The sequence below is a fragment of the Aotus nancymaae genome, unplaced genomic scaffold, assembly GCF_030222135.1.
Source record: "Aotus nancymaae isolate 86718 unplaced genomic scaffold, 86718_ANA_hifiasm-v0.15.2.pri h1tg000032l_0, whole genome shotgun sequence".
NCBI lineage: Eukaryota > Metazoa > Chordata > Mammalia > Primates > Aotidae > Aotus > Aotus nancymaae.
This window is the reverse complement of record NW_026988445.1, coordinates 12021290-12045907: the sequence shown is the minus strand read 5'-3', so window position 1 is coordinate 12045907 and position 24618 is coordinate 12021290. Positions and strand designations below refer to the sequence as shown.

General features: G+C 36.3%; 1 protein-coding gene across 2 annotated transcripts in view; it reads left to right on the top strand.

Annotated features, from left to right (window-relative positions):
• The window catches only part of WDR26 (WD repeat domain 26), a 47319-nt gene extending 23899 nt beyond the window's left edge, over nt 1-23420 (top strand). For both annotated transcript variants that reach the window (XM_012459764.3, XM_012459763.3), the window contains exons 8-14: nt 4457-4597; nt 7914-8033; nt 9980-10125; nt 10427-10505; nt 10790-10919; nt 14806-14991; nt 18658-23420. In XM_012459764.3, the coding sequence (XP_012315187.1) occupies nt 4457-4597; nt 7914-8033; nt 9980-10125; nt 10427-10505; nt 10790-10919; nt 14806-14991; nt 18658-18683 (828 nt within the window). In that variant the 3' untranslated portion in view covers nt 18684-23420. The remainder of the gene's footprint in view (nt 1-4456; nt 4598-7913; nt 8034-9979; nt 10126-10426; nt 10506-10789; nt 10920-14805; nt 14992-18657) is intronic.
• Nucleotides 23421-24618: the final 1198 nt, after the last annotated feature.

The window sequence follows — 24618 nt, the reverse complement described above, 5'->3', positions numbered from 1 at the left end:
ATGAAAATAGAGATGTGTTTTTTTCCCATTTAAATTCATAGAACCCTGATTCTATTCCATTCTTGTAGATCTCAAGTTAAAAATCTCTGTGAAAAGAATGTACAGTTTATTATTTATTTATTTATTTATTATTATTTTTTATTTTAAAGATCGGGTTTCACCATGTTGGTCAGGCTGGTCTTGAACTCCCGACCTCAGGTGATCCGCCCGCCTTGGCCTCCAAAGTGCTTGGATTACAGGCGTAAGCCACCACGCCTGGCCTATGAATGTACAGTTTAAATGAAAATAAAACTCATTAAAATAAGGATGATACATAATAGATAATACATAAAGTATTATGAAACCACAAGGGAGCTTTACTGTGCATCACACAGTAGGCAACAGGAAAGGGGCATTCTAGGAAGAGAGGAAAACCTCTTGCCCTCCTCTCCTTCTCCAAAAAAAAAAAAGAAAGAAAATGGGATGAGTAATGGCAGAGTGGGAAATTAGACTAGAAAAAGAGTTTGGGATCAAATCATAGCCTTTGCATACTACTCTAAGTTCTGTTTTCATTCAGTGGTCATTTATTTGCATGATACCTGAAAAAGAAGGCAGTAATACCAAAGCTGTGCTTTATTAAGTTTTTCCTAGTAGCAGTGTGTAAGAGTCCCCTTTCATTTAGCCAGCATTTATTAAACACCTGCCGTGTGCCAGGTCTTCTGCTATAGACAGACTAAGCACATGGTAACAACACTGTATTTGTTCTATAGTGGGTGCTCATAAAAGAAAGCCTCCTGGAACTGGAAAGCTAGGGAAAGTAAGAAAAGTAAATGTTAGATGAAGAAGAGGTAAAGAACTATTTAGGCAAAACTAGTTAGGATAGGCCCTTGGGCAAAAGAAAACATAGCATGGCACTTGGGTGGTTTGGGGGAAGAGTTTTGGGTAGAGTAGGAGTTGAGGTTAAGTAGCATCCAGATCAAGGAGGAGCTTTTGTATTCTTTGTTGAAAAGTTTAGACTCTTATGCCAGTGTTTCCCAGCATGTTTTTGTCAAAATAATGGATATACAGAATGAAATAAGTGTTACATGTAAAGGGCCTCTGTTGCCAGATTAGCTTGGGAAATGCAGAGTTAATGCTTACCTTCCAAAATGAAACATAGAGGCTTTTAGAGACCATACTTTTTAAATAGCTGTATTACAGTGAGTCTTCTGGGACTGTTTAATTCTTTTGGTATGATGATATTTTTGTTACGTCAAATACTGTCTGAAGAAATTATAAGAAAATATACGTTCTTTTGGCTGGGTGCGGTGGGTCACACCTGTAAGCCCAGCACTTTGGGAGGCCGAAGTGGGTGAGTCTACCTGAGGTCAGGAGTTCAAGACCAGCGTGGTCAACAGGGGTGAAACCCCCATCTCTACTAAAAATACAAAAAAATTAGTCTGGCGTAGTGGTGCATGCCTGTAGTCCCAGCTACGTGGGAGGCTGAGGCTGGAGAATTGCTTGAACCCAGGAGGCAGAGGTTGCAGTGAGCTCAGATCACGCCACTGCACTCCAGCCTGGGCGACAGAGCAAGACTTCATCTCAAACAAAATGCATATATATGCCCTTTTGAATGTGTGTGTGTCTGCACTTTTTTAATGGAGAGGAGAAAAAGAATAAGAGAGCCTGAAAAATTGAGTTGATGTGATTCCAGTGCCTACTTTGCTTTAACAGTTTTTCTTTGCCTTAAAAAAAAAATGAATTTTACCCATTCCCCCCAAAATCCAAGCAAAGTCATGTAGGCTTCACAAACATGTTATTTCCACTTTGAATATATTAGTATAAAGGTACTTTATACTTGTGAAGATACAGTATTAATGTTTTTCTTTTCAACTTTATCTCTTATAGGATTATTTTCTTTTCATTCAAGTACATAAAACAGTTTTTGAGTTAAATATTTCTTTTTCTTTTTTAATTGAGACAGGGTCTTGCTCTGTCGCCCAGGCTGGAGTGCAGTGGTGGGATCTCAGCTCACTGCAACCTCCACCTCCCGAGTTCAAGCGACTCTTCTGCTTCAGCCTCCTGTGTAGCTGGAATTACAGGCACACGCCACCATGTCGGGCTAATTTTCGTATTTTTAGTAGAGACAGGGTTTCACCATATTGGCCAGGCTGGTCAAAACTCTTGGCCTCAAGAAATTCACCAACCTCGTCCTCCCAAAGTGCTGGGGTTACAGGGATGAGCCACCATGCCTGGCTAAGTTAAATATTTCTAAAGGAGTTTGTCTTCAGTTGAAAGCAAATCTTTGTGTTTATCTGGAGCAGTACTGTGAATGAAAATTTGTTCCTGGAAGATCTTGAGCTAGTCAAGAAGACTTAACTTGCTTAGCAAATTATTTAAACCACTTTGACCTAATGATACTACTGATCTAATACAAATACCTCATGCCTCTTACCCCCTTCCAAAAGAAGAATCAAAAGTAGTCACATTGTTAACTATTTAATTTTGTCAGAACAATGATGATTTGGACTAGATAACTGTACGAATGAGAAACGTAGAGCTCAGTGAAGAAACAAGAGCGTAAACATAATCCATTTTGCAGTGACATTTCTCAGGAGAGGAGGAATCTCCAACCTAATTTTATCAGACTAGTTCCCAACTTTTTTCAACTGCTTGTGGGTCATTCATTGGAATTTTCCCCCACCCAGGCTCAAAGCTAAACTCAACAAATCTTAAGACTGAAGTCTAAAACTTATTGTTTCTTCCCACCTTTAGCCAAATTCTTACTTCATCTCTTTCTTGGTAACATCCATCCCTGTCCCCTAAACCAGAAATCTGGAGGTTGTCTTTGAACATTTATTGTTACATTCTGTCCTGTCATTTTTATCTCCACAATATCTTTTTTTAAATCAATAAGCGTGTCTCACTATGTCGAGGTTGGTCTTGAACTCCAGGACTCAAGCAGTCCTCCAGTCTCTGCCTCTGAAAGTACAGGCATGAGCCATAGTGCCTGGCCCAAAATATCTTTTAGTCCTTACCATCTTACATTAGGGCCTCATTTTTTGGGAACTGTGAACTATGGCTCATTATGGTTCCATTGTCCCATTATGGTTTCCTTATCCTGTGTCTCTTCTTTCTGATTCATCTTCCACATTGTTACCCTAGTTCTCTTCCTAAAGCCAAATATCATACTATATGTTCACTGGCTTACAAATTGTAAGTGGCTTTTCACACACACGAAAAATATAACCCCTTAGCCTAAAACAAACATGTCAACTCTTGTTACCTTGTCACTTGCCACATCTACATTTGCACTTCACATTTCAGCCCGCATAGCTTACAATATGGGCTTTTAAGTGAGGCAGCCCAGATTCAAATCCCCGTTGCACTACTAACAGGCACGTTTCTAACCTTTCTAAACCTTCATTTCTTTCCCTGTAATGTGAGAGAGGGAATAATATCCTAGATTTGTGAAGATTAAATGAAGTATTGTTTGTGAATGGTGCTAATATTGGTTATCATTAATAAGTGGTAGCTTTGCTGGTAGCATTGTAAAATGGTATAACCACTTGGAAAAGAGTTTGGCAGTTTCTCAAAATGTTAAACAGTTAGCATACGACCCAGAAATTCCACTCCTATGTATATACCCAAGAGAAATGGAAACATATGTCTACACAAAAACTCATACATATTCATAGCAGCATTATTCATAATAGCCAAAAAGTAGAGAAATAGCCCAAATGTTCATCAATTCATGAATGAATAAACAAAATAATTATACTATTAACTATTATTCAGCAATAAAAAGAAATGAAATACTAATACATTCTGTAACATGGATGAACCTTGAAAACATGCTAAGTGAAAAGCCAATTAAAAGACCGTATCATGTATAAGTCTATTTATGTGAAACATCCAGAATAGGCAATAGAGACAGAGACAGAAAGTAGTGGTTGCCAGGGGCTGCAGGGAGGGGTGTGACGACTGCTGATGGGTAGGAGGTTTCTTTGGAAAATTATGAGAGTGTTCTAAAATTAGATGGTGAGATGGTTGCACAACTCTGAATATGCTAAAATATACTGAGTTGTATACTTTAAAAGGATGAATTTTATGGTAAGTTATATCTCAATGAAGTTGTTTAAAAATACGTAAGAGATAGCTCTTATTATACCCATCTGTTTTCAGTTGCCTTGAAAGCTTTCTAAGGGCAAATTCAGTATATCTTTTTACATATATTAAAAATACAAATATATCTCTATGTTTTCATGTAGCAATACAATGACTTGTATAGTAAATGCTTAATAGTATAGTATAGTAGATAATTAATAGATGTTGCAATGTGAATGAATCTTTATGAAGCAAGCTATTAAAGGGAAAATTGGTCTGAAAATTTCCTCAGTTAAATTATCAAAGTACTTCTTTGTAGTTACTTAAGTTCTTGCACCAAAAAATGACTTTAGTGACAGGAGTTAACTGAGTTGTCTGTTTTCCCTCCTAGGATACACACCTGCTAAAACTGCTTAAAACATTAGAAGGACATGCTTATGGCGTTTCTTATATTGCATGGAGTCCAGATGACAACTATCTTGTTGCTTGTGGCCCAGATGACTGCTCTGAGCTTTGGCTTTGGAATGTACAAGTGAGCGAGTTCCAACTTTGGTTTAGCGTTTAAGTACAGCATAGCCATAATGTATACATAGTCATTATAACTTTATTGATTTATATAACAGAACCATTCAACCTAAATTACTATAATCTATCTTAGTTATTCAAGCAGAGCCCAAGTTTCCAGATTTATCAATTTAAATATTATGCTGAGTAATATAGTTTTGAAAGAATGATCAGTAAATATTTTCAGGATGTTTTGCTTTATTCTGTGGGAATTTATACTATTTACTGTGGTTCCTCAGAAAAGATTTTATAGTGGTTTCATAGTTTCACAATTGTACATTAGACCTACCTTTGAAATGCAGAAGGTGAACATTAAACCAAATTTTCCATTCTAATGGCAGTTACACCATCTCCTTACCTATATTTAATTTACTAACCTAGTTTAGTGAAGCTAAATGATGTTTTCAGTACTTACAACTAAGGGCTTTATTGCTAGATTTTTTTTTTTTGAGACAGTCTCATTCTGTTGCCCAGGCTAGAGTGAAGTGGCATGATCTCAGCTCACTGCAGCCTCCAACTCCTAGGTTCAAGCGATTCTCCTAGCTGGGATTACAGGTGCCCACCATGCATGGCTAATTTTTGTACTTTTAGTAGAGACAGGGTTACACCATGTTGGCCAGGCCAGTCTCGAACTCCTGGCCTCAAGTGATCCACCTGCCTTGACCTCCCAATGTGTTGAGATTACTGGCATGAGCCTCCGCTCCCGGCCCGTTGCTGTTTATATATGAAAATTTGAATTTTATGCAGGATCTCATTTTAGGAAAAATCAACATTAGGTTCAGTTTGTTATTTACATTCTATGTTTTAGAAACTCTGTAGTTACAATAGTAAGACTGCCTTACTGGTCAGACATATTCCTTGTTTTCAACTCCAGCTTTTTATTAAGAAAATTTTCAAATATTAATAAAAGTTGAAAGAGGACAATGATCTGTATGCCCACCACCATAGATTCAATAACTGTTAACATTTTGTGATATTTTGTTTATACATACATGCACAGATAACGTAGAAACATGCATTTGTGGCCGGGCATGGTAGCTCACGCCTGTAAATCCCAACACTTTGGGAGGCCAAGGCAGGTGCATCGTGAGGTTAGGAGTTCAAGACCAGCCTGGCCAAGATGGTGAAACCCGTCTCTACTAAAACCACAAAAATTTTCCAGGCATGGTGGCAGGTGCCTGTAATCCCAGCTACTTGGGAGGCTGAGGCAGGAGAATCTCTTAAACCCAGGCGAGAGAGGTTGCTGTGAGCCAGGATTGCACCACTGTACTCTAGACTGGGCAACAGAGTAAGACTCCATCTGAAAAACAAAATAAATAAAGGAAACATGCATTTGTACTTACATTTATATACATATCTAAAACATTTGAAAGTAAATTAGATATTTTGCCCTAAATACTTAAGCATGTATCTTTTAAAAAATAACATTCTACATATTCAAACACCATGATAGCTAAGAACATTAGCTATAATTCTCTAATATCTAGTGTTCACGATCAAAATTTACAGTTGTTCCCAAAATGTGTTTTATACCATTTTTGCAAGATCAGTATATTAATCAATGTTGTATTTGTGATTGGGTTCAGGGAGGTGGCTAAACATAGAGTAGAATATTTAAATGGCTTTGTCTCAGTAAAACAGAACTTGAAGTAAGTCTGACCTAAAAGATCAAAGAAAACTTTTTTCCATTAACGCTTTCTTTTCACCTTCCAAAGGAGAAAGTATGTAGTCTTAATCCTGTAATAGAGATTTAATGTAGAGTGCCTTTGTAGTCTTCCTTTGACCAATTTTGAATTTCTGAACAATTAAACTATGTTCTAATGTAATTTTCATTGTGTAGGACTTTATATACTTAAACTTGTTCTAAAAGGGTGATCTTTTAATCAGTTTTCAGATTTCTTTAATCATTTCCTAAATTGGAAAATTCTTACTAATCTACTAACCTCCTGTACTCACTATTCATAGCGTAATGAGAGAAGACAAACCATTCTGCCTTCAGAACTTAGTGTGTTAATATATTTGTCAATGGAAAATGCCAGGAATTTAGCTATTGCTGTGTATTTGTGCTCTAAACTTTTAACTGTATCAGTCAACCCAAAAGAGTAAATAGAGGAGAGTAGTTAACAGTTTGGGGGAAGGATTTACATTGAACACTTTTTTCCCCAGTGTAAAGGAGACCTGGTTTTCTGGTTTTGTGCCCTCTTTGCTTTTAGTACTTGGCCCCATTTCCTAATCATACCCTTTGTTTTCACTCTTTTATTTCTACTTTTGATTACCCGTTTCTCACAGGAAAACTATGCCCATGTACTTTTTATTATACCAAGGGCAGCTATTATCTCTCAGATCCTGTTTCTAATCCGTGAACAAAATGGAATCAAGACTAGATTAAATGGTATGTGGTGTATACCTTCTAAGTTGAGTAACTCAGAAAATGTAACAAGAGGATACCTGAGGGTTGTAACCACTAAATATTCTTAGTTAGAAATGCCATGGAATGGCTGTGTTAAACAGTACAAAGGTTTCTCTATTACTCTTCATTGAAGTAAGGTTGTGTGTCAGAAAAATGTTTTTTGCTCTCTTCCTGCCTTCCCTACTATATTGTGAATATTTGAATATGAAATGTAACATTATTTAGACTGCCCTTGGCCTACTTTATGGGTATAGTTTTTTTTTCTTTTTTTTTTGTGAGACAGAGCCTCACTCTGTCACCCAGGCTGGAGTGCAGTGGCACAGTCTCAGCTCACTGTAACCTCCACCTCCTGGATTCAAGTGATTCTCGTGCCTCATCCTCTCGAGTAGCTGGGGTTACAGGTGTGCACCACCACATATGGGCACAGTTTTTTACTCATTAATTATGTTCTTGAGGAATTGCTAATTGCATTAACTGCAGTTTTAGAATAAAATTTCTAAAGAACTTTGGACTGAGAAGTAGAAGCTCAGAAGGAATAGGTGTCTAGTCTTAGGCTTTTCATTATCTTGCTTGAGAAAAATTACATTTTTAGTTTATGAATATAATTGATTTAAGATGAGAGATTTATTGAAGTTTATCTCATCTGCTCTTTGGGTTACCTATGCTAGACGTTGTTTAACTCCTGGGTTTTTTGGCAAGTCCTTAATTTCTCTTCTGAGTCCTGTAGTCTCTTTTTTGTAGGGGCACTTAAAACAATTCATTTCTCTAGTGAACTGGGAAACCAGCCAGACATCCATTACTATATATATTTTTTCACATATTTCCTTTAGAGGGGTGTCTTGAAGGTCTCATTTACAGTTTTATTTCCTTATAGACAGGAGAACTAAGGACAAAAATGAGCCAGTCTCATGAAGACAGTTTGACGAGTGTGGCTTGGAATCCAGATGGGAAACGCTTTGTGACTGGAGGTCAACGTGGGCAATTCTATCAGTGTGTAAGTATTCAGTGCCCCCTTCCCAATGTCTCTTGATTTAAAAGCAAATTTAGTTTTGTTTAAACAATTTCCTTGACTCAGAATCTTATAAAGTATACTCTATGGGCCAGACACGGTGACTCACGCCTGTAATTCCAGCACTTACGGAGGCCAAGGCGGGTGGATCACCTGAGATCAGGAGTTCAACACCAGTCTGGCCTACATCGTGAAACCCTGTCTTTACTAAAAATACAAAAATTAGCTGGGCATGGTGGTGGGCGCCTGTAATCCTAGCTGCTCAGAGGCTGAGGCAGGAATATCACTTGAACCCAGGAGGCAGAGGTTACGGTGAGCTGAGGTCGCACCACTGCACTCCAGCCTGGGCAACAAGAGCAGAACTCTGTCTCAAAAATATATAATTAATTAATTAATTAATTAAAATATACTCTATGAAGACCTACTTTGCCATCATCCTAGACAAGCACTCTCCAATAGAATTTTCTGGGTTATTTTTTCCTTTCTTTTAAACACTTCAAATGTTTGTACAAAGTATAGACTTCGGGTTTAGTAGAACAAAAAATGTGTTTTGCTAAACATTTTTGTTCTCGAAAGCAAGTTTCTAATTTATAAGAATTGAAAAGATTTTTTAAATGTCTTTTGAGATTTTTAACCCTTTGAATTTTTGTAACCAAAAAAAAAAAAAATTCTGAATTCCATAAGTAGACTCCCTTTAATAGTTGAATAATAAAAGTGGTGACAAGTGCTACCATAGAACTTTTCAGTCTTTGAGTTATCTTCTAATAAGTAGCTGCCCTAATTATTTTGGATTGTTGGAATGATAAAGATAAGTAACAGATAAAAAGTTTTATGGCAAGGTAAACTTTATATCATAAGTATTATTTATATCATAAATCATAGTTTACTTGCAATGTGGTGTCTACATAGGTTCTATGTCTCATTACAGACTCATATAGTTCCAATAGGCATGATTTTTTTTCTTTTCCTTTTTCCTTTTTTTTTTTTTTTTTAAGAGACAAGGTCGTGCTCTCTGTCACCCATGCTCAAGTACATTGGTATGATGATGGCTCACTGCAGCTCAAACTTCTGGGCTCAAATGATCCTCCCGCCTTGGCCTCCCAGCGTGCTGGGATTACAGGCATGAGCTACCATCCCCTTCCCCAGATCAATTTTTTAAATTTAAATTAAACAAGATAAATAATTTAGCTAAAACAGGTTATCAGGTTCTTTTATTAAGCTGGTTTGGAACACATGGATTTTGGTGTTGTATTATCTCAATATGGTTATAAATAGTTCTTAATTCTCCGGGTGCAAGATGATCATGTATGTTTCTGCTGAGTTTGCTGTCCTATACAGTGTTTAAACCATCAAAATACAAGATTATCTAACTTATAAAATGGGAAGGGTGATTCTTCTCAGAACTTTGGTTATTCAATAAAATGATTACTGTAAGAGCTTTCATCTGTAAGAGCACATTACAAATTTGGTAAATTTTTGAAAAATGTGGTTAATAGATTTCTCCAGTCTGTTTGAAGCTGTAAAATGTTTTAGAAATCTTTTTCCATTTCACACCTCCTAAATATTATAGGACAAATTCCAGTATAGTGAATTTTAAAGGAACATTTAAATTATTTTCTAAGAAAAGTAAGTCCTTACTTGGAACTTAGGGACTGTTCCTTTCTTTCTATTATGTATGCATGGTGAGTTATTGAAGGGAAGATAGAGCTACAGAGTGTCTTTCCACTTTCCCTTAAGTATTGTTGTAATTAAACTTGACCTATATTCAAATTTTCATGTTAAAAATACTTCTAGAACAATTAGGTTGAGATCAGTCTCAGGAAAAATAAACCTATTACTAAAAGATATTGTGAAGGGAGTTTTTTGGTTCTTTTATTTGCTTTCTGAGTGCTATTGAGTAATTAAGATAATAGTAGTTTTTTCTTACTCAGGATTTAGATGGTAATCTCCTTGACTCCTGGGAAGGGGTGAGAGTGCAATGCCTTTGGTGCTTGAGTGACGGGAAGACTGTTCTGGCATCAGATACACACCAGCGAATTCGGGGCTATAACTTCGAGGACCTTACAGATAGGAACATGTAACTATTTTTTGTTTCCATTAAACAATTATCTGATTTATATTAAAATGTGTAGTAGAACTTGCTTTATTGGAAGAACAGTTTTTATTATGTTTTTTGTTTTGGTTTGCTTGGCAATTTGGATTGGTGGTCACATGGTACTTAGTATTCATTAACTCAGATTCTTTTCAATTGAAACATAGTATGTAATAGACATTACAGGCAAAATTGTCATACTTAAGCCAGCACGTCTTCTATATTGATAATTTGAATGTCTTGACTCTTAATATATTGCTTTTGACAAATTATTTTCTGGTTACAGAGTACAAGAAGATCATCCTATTATGTCTTTTACTATTTCAAAAAATGGCCGATTAGCTTTGTTAAATGTAGCAACTCAGGTATGTTTATTAATATAATTTTCTGAAAATTTTGGCTTAGCACAGTTTTTATTCTGTTATTTTCAGTGCATTTGTATTAACAAAATTGTCTGCTTACCCTTAAATTTTATTGCATGTGTTTGATACTTAAATGTATATAATCAACTATAAAGTTGTCAGGATATTGGTGTTTTGCATGATAGAAAATGAAGATATTTCATCAGGCAAAGGTATATTTACAGATACTTTTTAAAATTTGTTTGAGTTGAGGTAGAGTAAATATCTGTATTCTCCTTTGCCTGCAGGGAGTTCATTTATGGGACTTGCAAGACAGAGTTTTAGTAAGAAAGTATCAAGGTGTTACACAAGGGTTTTATACAATTCATTCATGTTTTGGAGGCCATAATGAAGACTTCATCGCTAGTGGCAGTGAAGGTAAATTGTGTCCCTATCAGTTTACATATATTAATATTAAAGTCTGTAATTCTCAATTTGTGAAGGCAGTCATATCTCCAAGAAAATTCAAGGTAGTAAGTTAAAATTCTTTTATTTATCCAATACACTGTTAATTTCCCTCTGTAATGACCTAAGACCCCATATTGTCACACATTGCCCCTTCCTCCATGTATTACTTTCTCCTTTTCTGTAATGACCTAAGCCCTTTCTATTGTCATAATACGCAATCATAATCAGCAGTACTTATTCTGACCACATAGCAGTGTGTTTGGTGCATGTATCGTATCAAGATTTAGTTAAATTATTATACTTTCATATGTTGACTTGTTTTTTCATGATAACGATGGTTTCTAAGGGTTGGTAGTAGTTGAAAAATCAAGGTTAATTATAATACTTTACCTGAACTTGGACAGATTTGATTACTTAGATCTTCAGTATTTCTTCAGTGGTCACCAGAGTATAATTGAGTTTGATAATTCTTAAGATTTTAGGAAAGCTGAAATTAACCAAATTCTTCCTACTACTGCCCTTTTGAATAAACTTGTTCTCTAAAAGTATCAGTATTCCAGACCAGGAATATGCCTAAAGTCACTCTGATTTAAAATGTGAATTGTTTAGAAGATGCAAGCACAAATAAGTGAGGCAGTAATGAAATTTAGTATATTTTTTAAGGTGATAGGAACTTAACTAGTAGCAAATTATTGCAAATCTTCATTCAACATATTTTCTTGAATACCCACTATACATTTTTAGGTACTATAAAAGCAAATTATTTAAGTCACTTTTTTTGGCCAGGCATGTTGGCTTACACCTGTAATCCCAACACTTTGGAAGGCCTAGGTGGGAGGATTGCTTGAGGCCAGGAGATCCAGACCAACCTGGGCAACGTGGCTAGACATTGTCACTACAAAAAGTAAAACATATATACTGAATCTGGTTTTATAAGATAGGCCAAGGAATTAGATTATGTTATGTTCCATTTTTGTATAAGATGTTTACTATCCCTATCTTGACAAAAAAACTGATCTCAATAGATAATAGGATCATAAAGTGAAACATGAGTTTTTCCTTTAGGAATAAGGCTGCCAGGTACAGTGGCTCACGCCTATAATCCCAGCAATGGCGCGATCTTGACTCTGCAACCTCTGCCTCATGGGCTCAGGCAGTCCCTCCTTCCTCAGCCCCTCAAGTAGCCCCAACTAATTTTTGTAAATTTTGTAGAGATGGGGTTTCACTGTGTTGCCCAGGCAGATCTCAAACTCATGAGCTCAAGCCATCCACCTACCTTGGCCTCCCAAAGTGCTGGGATTACAGACGTGACCACCATGCCCAGCCTGAATTCATCACTTCTTTCTTTCCACCAAAACTCAGTGTCAGATGGGATTGGGAGGAAAGAAGAGTAGTTTGTTAGGTAGCAATTGGGAATTTACTTTTTTCCAGTCAGGAAATTTACTTTTTTCTACTACTACTAGATTATCCATTGTTTTTTTGTTTTGTTTTGTCTTTTTGTTTTTAATATATAGAAGGAGATAATAGACATCCATTAGTTTCTAATTAAATTTTCCTGTGGTCTAAATATGTTAAGCCTTCTTGCTTTTTAATTTCCCTCAAAAGATGTCTTCTTTCATGCTGTATTCAATCCTGCTTCTGGTAGATTTTCTTTCTCCTGATTATGCCTCAGAATCCCTTACAGCTCTTTCTAAAAATATGTGCCATAGAGGTACTTAAAATTATATTTGGCTGCCATTATCCCTAATAAAGCCAAACCTTTTTTTAAGCCCAAACTTAACTTAGAACCAACCCTGATGGATACTATAATTAAACCACATTATCTTCTGATTTAGGGCTAAAAATTAGATGACTGTCAGGTACAGAGATTAGTCTTCTCATGACTCAAGTGATTTAGAATGGTTTTGAAAATGTTTTGAACATCAATCAGATATAGTGAATATATAATTAATAATTAAGAAACCTTTTCCCAAAAAATTATACCACTACTCAAGTCTTTTCATTGTGCTGGCAATATGTAGAAAAACTGGACTTACTTTTTACCTTTCCATGAACAGTAGATTTCCCAGATTGATACAGCAAGCAGAGCTTGATGATAAGCCTCATTTTGACCCTAATTACTTCAAATCCTGTTTTTCCTACCTTTCAGTAAATATGCTCTTTGCATATATGTTCACAAAAACATTTTCCTCCAAATAGAGAAATATTTCAATTGCATTTAAACTTTGACCCTGTGATCCTTCTCCTTGTGGACCTCTTCAGTTTAGGAAGGACATACAGCTAATCTGTCTTTTCTCTTTTTCTTTCCTTTTTTTTTTTTTTCCAATTTCTTTTCATGTAAGAAAAAAATTATTTTCAAAAATTTTTGAGCAGCAGATACTTCTAAAAAGATAAATTCAGTCTTTTAATTAGTGCCTTTTAGCTTTTGCTTCACACATACACACACAAAAGGTTCAGTTACAGTTCCAGCTTTTTATCTTCATGTCAGAAATTTTGAAGCTAAGGTACATTTTCTAAGGTTTCCTCAATGGCAGTACAGCCACTGACAGTTTGCACATTGGCCACATACTTAACATATCATCAGGTTAAACACCTTTCTAATTTGCTCTGGGATTCTCCCCTCTGTTCAAGAACCATCACCTGTACTTAATCTCTTCACATTAATAAATGGTGTTTATTCCAAACACCTTTCCACATACAAATATATTTAATCCTCATAACAACATGATATGAGGTAAGTATCCCCATTTACAGGTGAAGGGTTGTATTGCCTGAAGTTGCACAGCTAGTCTGTTGGAGGAAGGACATGATCTTGGGTAGTCTGATTCCAGAGCCCATACTCTCAACTGATACTCTTTATACTGTGGCCAGTTTTTTTACGATTAGTTAATTACAAAGAAAGAAAGCTGTTGGGGATTTTGATTGTTGTGGTCACTTCATGAGATTATACTCTACAAAGCCATATGATGCAGGTAAGGGACCATTGTCTAGACTCACTAGTAAGCTCTTGAGCAGGGCTGCCTGGATTTGAATCCCATCTTTACCATTTACTAGCTGTTAACCAAGAGCAGACCATTTAACCGTAACCCATGTTTCAATCACCATTCATAAGAGGATAAGCCGGCCAGGCAATCCTCTTATGGATCAGGTCAGGAGATCGAGACCATCCTGGCTAACACAGTGAAACCCTGTCTCTACTACAAATACAAAAAATTAGCCAGGCGTGGTGACAAGCACCTGTAATCCCAGCTACTCGGGAGGCTGAGGCAGGAGAATCGCTTGAACCTAGGAGGCAGAGGTTGCAGTCAGCCCAGATAACACCACTGCACTCCATCCTGGGTGACAGAGTGAAAAAAAAAAAGAAAAAGGATAAGCAGAATACCCACCTTATGGGGTAGTGATGAAGATTAAATAATATGCATTAAGTACTTGATACCTAGTACTTCCTAAGCACCCACTAAAGGTTTAGCTGTCATCTTCATTTTTGCCTCATTATTCAATTTGGATACATTGCTTTTCTGTCACTTCCCATTTCCGTAGAATTTATCATTGTCTCTATCATGGATTTGTTTATGTTCAAAGGTCTTGATTTGTAATTCTTCATTACTCATGTATTGACAGAATATTGCAGATAGTTTTTGTGTGTGACTTGATGTGAGAGCTAATCATCTTTAACAGAAAAAAAAGAATTTATTTAAATATTTTTTCATAAGGTAATATGTTAAGCTATTCATGGTATATTTTCCCTTTAAGTTGTAGTAAAGAGTCCTGTTCTGTGTGTACTGAATGATAAATTTAAGATCAGTTAGTTGGTTTTGTTAATGTAAAACTTTTCTCTGAATTACTATATGTTCAGATCACAAGGTTTACATCTGGCACAAACGTAGTGAACTGCCAATTGCGGAGCTGACAGGGCACACACGTACAGTAAACTGTGTGAGCTGGAACCCACAGATTCCATCCATGATGGCCAGCGCCTCAGATGATGGCACTGTTAGAATATGGGGACCAGCACCTTTTATAGACCACCAGAATATTGAAGGTAATACCATTTTACAGTGTTCCTATGTTTTGTCCAAATGAAATGTTGCTCGGCTTAATATGAAGTTAAAGCAGTTTTTAGCAGCAGCTTATTTGAAGCGTGGTATATGATTTTTCTCTTTTATACATTGTGTGCTATCTCAGGTCACAGAATGAGTTTAAGTAATCTAAGAGCCAATAGTGTAGTGGTTGCTTGGCAGGGGACAGTGAAGAGAATAAGCTGGAATATGATACATCATTGAATCCAGTTAGCTATTTAGTAGTTTCACTTTAAAAGTTTTACTGAAAATCTTGCTTCATCATGCTACCTAAATGTAATATTGTAGGAAGCATACACGTGAAACTAACCATACAAAATGTGAATAACTTTAGATATTAAATATCTTTATTATGGAGTTTACTGTTAAAAAAAAAGTCTGTTTACACCATGCATCATACTAACATGAGTTGTGTTTAATGGATAAAGAGAAGAAAGAATTAAAATTGATCATGTACCTGTGTGCCAAGCAGCATACTAATCCCTTTACATATACTATCTTGCATGAAGTCTTCATAGTCCTATAAGGGAAGTATTTTTATCATTATTTTTAGAGGTAAGGAAACTGCAGCATGGCAAAATTAATTCACTTGTTAAGTGCCATCAGGTCTTCAAGTCTAAGTCTGAAAGGTTTTTTTCACCACTTTGAGATAATTGGGGATGAAGAAAGGCCAGAGTATAAGGCTAACAGTTAAGGGCAAAAGCTTAATTGAACCTATCAGTACTACAGCAAAGAGGTATTGAGAAACTTCTTGTAAATGACTCTCTTAAATAGAGCACCTAAAATGTTTAGTTTGCTTAGAAGAAAACAGTTTATCTATAAACAGATTTTTTGTTAAGCATGTCCCACCTAAATTTTTTTTTAGTGAGAAAGATGGATGACTAATTTCTCTCAGTTAAGTGATTCTCTGTGGAGGAGGGTTATCAGAGTAGTATGCATGGTTTGAAAAGTATATTCCCGGGGCTGGGCGCAGTGGCTCAAGCCTGTAATCCCAGCACTTTGGGAGGCCGAGGCGGGTGGATCATGAGGTCAAGAGATCGAGACCGTCCTGGTCAACATGGTGAAACCCCGTCTCTACTAAAAATACAAAAAATTAGCTGGGCATAGTGGTGCGTGCCTGTAATCCCAGCTACTCGGGAGGCTGAGGTAGGAGAATTGCCTGAACCCAGGAGGTGGAGGTTGCGGTGAGCCGAGATCGTGCCATTGCACTCCAGCCTGGGTAACAAGAGCGAAACTCCGTCTCAAAAAAAAAAAAAGAAAAGAAAAGTATATTCCCTACATTTTTGTCTTTGTGATACAGATTGTAGAAAGCTTGGCCACACCTTACTGGCTGGTAAGGATATGTAATCAGAGATGAGAATACAAAGCATGAAGAGCACATGGGTCAAAAAGTTTGAGAACTACTGTTCATTTGCCCAGAACCTTGAAGGGCCTTTTTATATTTGTAGATCACTACCTGACATTCTAACATTCCTCTAGGAAATAACTAAGACCAGAAATCCTTATCTTCTTGTGTTGTCCTGTTTGGGTTTCAGTCAAAGGCTTACAAACCCAAAGTCTTTATAGATCTGCAACTGTAATTCAATCTGTGATTTTCTCATTAGTTATTTGGAAGTTATTTCTTCAAATAAACATACTTGGTTTAAAGAGGTAGGAAAATATTAGGTATGTAGTAACAGATTTACCTCAGAAAAGGATATGCTTTGTGCCTCCACAGTGAGGGAATAAAAGTGTGCTGCTATTTGGTGACTGACTAATGTAGATCCTCACTTTGGTGAGAGAGCCAAATTTTGGCTTATTTGTAGGATCTGGGTCCAGTTCAGCAACTCTCCATTGTGCTTTGGCAACATGGATGTAGCCCTAAAATGATTTTCATTTTCACCTGAAATAATAAAAGTACCTGTATAACCAGACATTTGGCTATATGTCCTTTTCACAAGTTATTTTCTGGAGTATTCCCCCTCTACCCCTAAAATACTTTTTCTAATTAAAGTAATAACTATTAAGAATAGAATTTCTGAAAAATATAGATGAGGCTAAAGAAATCACTATTCAGAAATCAAAATACAACCAAGCATGGTGGCTTGTGCCTGTAATCCTAGCTACTCGGGAGGCTGAAGGAGGAGGATTTCTTGAGTCCAGGAGTTTGAGGCTTCAGTGAACTAGGATCATGCCATTGCACTCCAGCCTAGGTGACAGAATGAGACCCTGTCTCTGAAGGAAAAACAAAAAAGGAAAAATATAACACAGTAAAATACTCTTAAGTCATTTACAGTGAAATAAAAATATTTCACTCAACAGCTCCATTTCAAAAGAGAGAAATTTTAACAGTAGCATTATGGACTGTAAATAAAGTTTTATTTTAACAGTAGAATTACGTATTTTTTTGAAGGATGCATAAAATGGAATAGGACAAAGTACTGATGCGTGCTACAGTGTGAATGGACCTTGAAAACAATATGCTAAGTAAAAGAAGCAGGACACACGAGACCACATATTGTGATTCTGTTTAAATGGAATGGTCCAAAATAGACAAATCTGTAGACAATATAGATATAATGGTTACTTAGGGGCTTGGGGAGGTGTTTGCTAATGAATGTTGAAAATGTTCTAAAATTGATTGTTAATGATTGTATAATTCTGTGGATACACTGAATTGCATACTTTATTTTTTTGTTTGTTGTTTTTTGTTTCTGTTTTGAGACAGAGTCTCACTCTGTCGCCCAGACTGAAGCACAGTCGCATGATCTCAGCTCACTGCAACCTCCACCTCCTGGGTTCAAAGTATACACTTTAAATGGTTGCATTGTATAATATATGAATTATATCTTAAAGCTGTTATACACACACACACATACAAAAAAAAAAAAAGGAGTAGGGCGATACTGTAGAATTTCAGACTGAGCAACTGAAAGGAGAATTAACAACTACATAGTTATAATGTTATTCTACCTTAGACTGCCAGATTTTTCTTTTCTCCTCTTTACTATTGTAACAAAGATTTTTCTATTCTGCTGTTTCAAGGTTAATTTTAAAAGTAAGAGATTTTGAGGCCAGGCACAGCAGCTTGTCCCTCTAATCCTAACACTTTGGGAGGCCAAGGCAGGCAGATTGTTTGAGCTCAGGAGTTCAAGACCAGCCCAGCAACATGGCGAAACCCTGTCTCTACAAAAAAATACAAAAAGTAGCCAGGCGTGCTGGCATGCGCCTGTAATCCCGGCTACTCAGGAGGCAGAGGTGAAAGGATCGCTTGAGCCCAGGAGGCAGAGGTTGCAGTGAGCCCAGATTGCATCACCAGCCTGAGTCAGAGTGGGACCCTGTCTCAAAAAAATAAAAGCATGAGATTCTAACATGATTGTTCACTTGGGTTTCTTCAGTCTTCAAAATAATCATGATTTTAGATTGTATATATGGTCTAAGACATGATAGAGACACATCGTTTTAATGAGTATATTTAATGAGTATACTAATTAAAGTATCAAGAATTTGTTTTGATTTTTTAATGTTAGTATAATTTTGTAATGTCATAATGTTAATTTTGAAACTTTCTAACTGGTAACTTTTTTTTCTCCCTCCCCTCTTTTTCCTCCCCTCTTCCCCCCCATACATTTCATCTCGTCTTCATTCAGAGGAATGCAGTAGCATGGATAGTTGATGGCAAATTTGGAGCAGACGACTTCTGTTTAACTTAAAATTAGTCGTATTTTAATGGCTTGGGATTTGGTGCAAACAAACATGATTGATAGCTGGACAGACATGCTCGTCATGAAAAAAGAACCATTTCTGAAGCCCGATTGGGGCCAAACATTTACACCTTGCTTCATAGTAACCAGTTGAGATGAAGCACGTCGTTAGAACGTTGTTGGACACCATGTTGAATTATCCCCCATCGGTTGTGAAGAACTGTGCTACATTCAGGCTTACCCATTGAACTCAGTATATATATTTTTTTCCTTCCTGTCTTTTGTCTGGCAGGATACCATTCTTGTTGCTCTTCTGTGTAATGAAGTTTAAATGCTTGTTTGGAAAACTTTATTTAACAGTTTAGAAGGCTTGATAGAAAGAGTGCATTAGTCTGAAGAGTATACATTGGATAGGAAAGAATTTCCTCCTTTTGTTTTTCCAAATCTTTCCGCCTTATTTAGCTTGAGATCTTTGCAGCTTGGTTCATGGATTCTAGCCTTGCCCGTTGCGCAGTATATACTGATCCAGATGATAAACCAGTGAACTATGTCAAAAGCACTCTCAATATTACATTTGACAAAAAGTTTTGTACTTTTCACATAGCTTGTTGCCCCGTAAAAGGGTTAACAGCACAATTTTTTAAAAATAAATTAAGAAGTATTTATAGGATTAAAGTGACTTCATTTGTATACATTTGGAATCTAAACCAGCTTAAAAACAGTTTCCTCAATGACTTAAATACACAGTATAACTGATGCTCTTCTGGAATACCACATGAGACATGGTCAGAAACAGTGCTTGGAAGAACATTGCACAGGAAATTCAGAGTAATGTTTTGAAGGTTTCCCCCCTTTTGTTTTATTCCTGAAGGAACATCAGTACCCGATCTTGAAGAAATTCAAGATTCAAAAAGAATTTTAAATACACCAAGATGAAAGATCAGTAGTCAGTTGGTTTTCAATAAAGCTTGTTCCAAGTTTTTCTCAACTTGGGAAGTAATTTTGGTGTGATCTAACAAAAGAGTAGAAATCAGCAGATATAACCACTTTGGAAGTTTATAGTATAACTGAAATTGTCAGAAGAATTCAGCAGGTTACAAACATACTTAAACGGGATTAAAACCTCATAGTCATTTCTCTTAATTGTCCTTAATATTTTGACATATAGGGATACAAAAATTTAAAGAATATTTCTTCTCAGTTTTTTCAGATATTGCCATACTGAACCTCATTCTAAACTGGTGCTGTGAATAGTCTTTCCCTCGCCCCTCCTTTTTTAGTTTAAGGAAAGGTTTCCCTCGTGGAAAAGCACTTTTAATTTTGGGAATTTCACGTTTAAAATAAGCCAAAAGCCTGATGTTCACATTGTGCTTTTAAACTCCATAACGGCTGAATACAACATAATATAGTCTCCCTTGAAATTCCCTCCGTTTTTCAGTAGAGGATAAATAGGGTGACCCCAGCTGTTGGGAAGAGAAGGGGGATACCCCCAAAATAAGATTTTGGTGAAGAAAAAGTCTTGTACTAAGTTCCCCTTTAGGCGTAGCCAAGTCTGTAATATAATTATGATCATGAATAGACTCCTCCAGGATACACAAAGAAGAGAGAGGGCTTGGATGTCAAAAATTCTCCCATTGTGGGGTGGGTGGTTGGGGATGGGAGAAAGGGAAAGTCAGGGAAGGGGAGAAGAAAGAAAAACACATTTGGCCTTAAAATAGCATGCGTTCTCCCAGAAGCCCGTAGTAAGAGAAAATGACAGATCGTGGTCAACAGACTCTTATCAAATTGGTATGTAAAAGATTTCTTCAAGCTCCATTTTGCAGAGACCACCACTTAGAGAATCAAAGAATTCCTGTTTTGATACTTCTAAGTTAAAATATATGTTACAGTTTATCTGGTACTTCATTTTTCTTAACTAAAATTACTTTTTACTTTAAGCTTGAATAAAAATCTTCATTGGTAACTGTATGTAATTAAGTGGCAACTTCTCTTTACCTCAGTATAGTTAAAAACCATTCATATTTTAAGTGATTCATGTGTACCCTGAAGCCATTAATACACCCCAGTCTCTACAGTAACATCACTAAATGTGGGCATAGAAACTCCACAGCTGTTTACAAATTTGGTTATAGTGTGCTATGGTACATGTGTAACACTGAGATTTGTGCCCATTCAGTGGCAATTTGGCACTCAGATTCTATTCTCTACACCTAACCACCCCTAGATCTGAGTTTTCAGAGTGCTTCTGAAGTACAGTTAAAAAACACTTTTTAAAAAGTGGAGTAAAAGTGAGGCACATTTTACAAGAACATAACTCCTATTAAAATGGAGTAACAACTATGCAAAGGTTTCTATAGCAGCTAGGTGAGTTTGTTTTCCGGGTCTGTCTTAACTGGCAGCTTCCTGTATATACTGGTACTTTGATGTGCCAATTTGCTGTAAACGTCTGTTCCATACATTTGCCATGCAGTGACTGTGCTAGAAAGGTGAAATAAATGGTAAAGAAGCCTAGGATTTTATGGTATAAGAAACTGATCACAGGATTTTCCAATCCATAGTTATTAATTGAAAACTTCTGATAGTGCTATAGGCTCTATAGTAGGCTTAAGAGTGAGAATACTATGAAGCCAGCCACAAGATACTAATAAATGTATAAATTGAAAAGTACCAATACTTTTTGCACATAGATCAAAATAGAGTGGAGAATTTGGGCTCCAAAAATCAGGTTAGTAGGCTCATTTCCATGTGCTTAAAAATGTTTTTGTTGTTTTTATTCATTGATTAAGGGCTAGAGCAAATATAAAATTAAATGTCTTTTTCCTCCAGATAATTGGTTATTAATGGTAAAATGTTGGACTTGGGGATTACTGAGATTAGTGTGTGGGTGGTAATAGAATTGGAGTGGGAGTTAGTTGGGGGGGATGACAAAGCTTTAGCTTTGGTTTTTGTATTTTATTAGTCTTCATGACAGCTATATTTCTGTTGCTCTTATTGGCCAGATAAATGTGTTCTATTAAACCAGGTAAGTATTTTAAACAGAGAATAGTTTATTTGCATAGATCCCTACAAATTGGCCCATTTTATTGGGTGGGAAAAAAAACAGGGGGGAATTCCCTAACTTAAATAATTAGAATATCCTGCAGTTGAAAGGAGAAAAAAAAATCCAATTTTTTGTCAATATTTTCTTTTCTTAGCCTGAAAAAAACAGAAATAATAATATGGTGAATTTTATTATTAGGAGTGTTCTGCCTCTAGAGTGGCATTCCATGACATTAATAGAAAATCCTTCTTTCCCACCCTTCCCCATCTTGAAATTTTCTTTTTTAGGATGTTGGTTCCTGCAAACAAGAACTGACCCTATCACCTCTGCCTCACAGTGGGTAAATATATCGTACATCTCTTGAAAGGGAAAATATCCATGTCAGTTTCTTTCACAGCAGAAGAATGGCTGCTTTTGAATGGGGAGGAAAGAAGACATTTTTCTTAATATCCTTTTTGTCCCATCTCTAAAATGTATAAATATTTTGATTTATTTTTACTTTTAATTTCTCATTCACAATTTAGCAACTCTCCTTTTGGGTTGCTCTCCAACACATTACTTCGATTTCAGAAACCATATCTGATTTCATATAAACTGCTAACTTAAAAAGAAGAGGTGAATTTGCATTTACACTTAGACACTTTCTAAAAACAGGGTGAACTTAATTGAAATTTTTCAGTGTTGTTAAGCTATTGTTATAGTAGCTGCCCTATAGTTACAAAAATAAAGACTATAAAAACCCATCCCCTATCTACTTAATGCAGATAGCCTGGATTTAACAAAACTAATAGTATAAAAATGTGTGTGTGTGTGTGTGTGTGTGTGTGTGTGTGTGTGTGTTCTGTGTGTATGTAAGAGAGAGAGTACTTGATTCATAAAAAGTCCTGGAAACAGCTGTTCTAGGATCTTGTCATTTTTACTAAAAGTCTCGTGCACATGTAAAGTGCCCTCTGAGTTTAAGGTTTGGTTAATACTGGTATATTTTTATAAGATTGAAATTGTGTCCCCATCTTTAACTTAAACATTTGCATTATCAGGGTCAATGTGCTAGAACTGAACTGTAACATTTTTAGGCACAGATGGAAAAAATGTTATTGGCGCCTTGAAAATGTGTGTGTGTGGCGAGGGGAATGGATCCACAAAAGCATGTATGTATGTACAAACCAAGCTGTAGAGATCAAGAAAAGAACTTAACAGTGTTGATCTCAAGATTTCTAAATTGTCAAGATTTACATGGCATTGTGGTGGAACTAGTTAACACTTAGAGCTTTTGGTATGTAATAACTATTTGCTATGGACTGATTAAATGTTTCAAAAGATTGTGTTCTTAAATTTTGGTGGGTTTTGATTTTTGTTTTCTTAACTGCCTCTCAGATTATATTTAGTTAGTTTAAATTTCTTTATTCATTAAAGTATAAAAACTTCAGGTCTCTGATATTTATTTTCACTTGTTTACTAATTATTTACAAAACACTCTTTGACTTTTATTTTATAAATGTGTAGTATATTAAACGTGTTTAAATTTTTGTTCAACTGAAACTACATTAACTTTGATTTGCTTTACTGGGATTTTTTTAAATACACCTTTTCCATGTCAGTGCGCAGCACTTAACCAGTCATTTGTATTCCCTTTCTTTCAATCCAATAAACAGAATGAATACCTAAATAATCCTTGGTGTGTTACATCTCCTAATATCCACTAATCTGAATGTTTAAATACTACTTTTTTGCCTAACAACAATTGATTTGCTGAACTTTTATGTATTTTAGAGAGAGAGTCTCACTGTGTTGCTCAGACTGGACTTGAACTCCTGGGCTCAAGCTATCCTCCTGCCTCAGCCTCTCAAAGTGCTGAGATAACAGACGCAGACCACCATGGCTGGCTCTGATTTGCTGAATTTGTCTTTGATATATGTACCTAGAGTTTGTGAGTGATAGCTGAAGAAGCAGTGTTTAGGCTGTTGGGATCATCTTTTTAAGGGCCATTGTGCAATCATGGATAAATGTAGAAAAATTGTAGGAGCATTTGCATTTTAAAGTAATTGTATGCCCTATTTTGTTCAAAAATAAAGTTCAAATGTGAAAAATAAGTATTTGGCAGCCAACTAATGAGTGTAGCTGTGAGAGGTAATGCTTCCATAATACTGCTCACTGCTTAGAAAATCATGGTTTGCAGCTTTCCCTGATTAACAGGAAAGAGAAAGGAGAAAATTTTCTACTTGTCTTCTTTAAATACAGCTATATTTTAACACCAGATTTAGCCAAGTTGTCAGATTATTCATCTACATTTAGTTTCATGCCAGTTCCCAGGAACAGGTATAGAAATTTTCTCAGCCTTAACAAATCTAAGAGTACAGATTTTCATTTTAAAATACAATCTGGCCAGGTACATTGGCTTACGCTTGTAATCCCAACACTTTGGGAGGCTGAGGCAGGCAGATCACCTAAGGTCAGGAGTTCAAGACCAGCCTGGCCAATGTGGCAAAACCCCATCTCCACTAAAAATACAAAAATTAGCCAGGTGTGGTGGCACATGCCTGGAGTCTCAGCTACTCAGGAGGCTGAGACAGGAGAATCGCTTGAACCTGGGAGGCAGAGGTTGCAGTGAGCCAAGATCGTGCCATTGCACTCCAGCCTGAACAACAGTGCAAGACTCCCTCTGAAAAAATAATAAAATACAATCTAATTCTCTTCCACTTAAGCAAAAGAAAAACTGGTATTTTATTACATCATTTAATGACTTCTTTTCCAAAAAGTCTTAAGGAAGATTCAACAAACAGAAGTATTCCCCTCATCCTATCACATCTTTGAAGAATCTTGGTTGTTGGTTTTGTGGCAGTGGGCTCTTCTCCTTCAAACTTGATTAG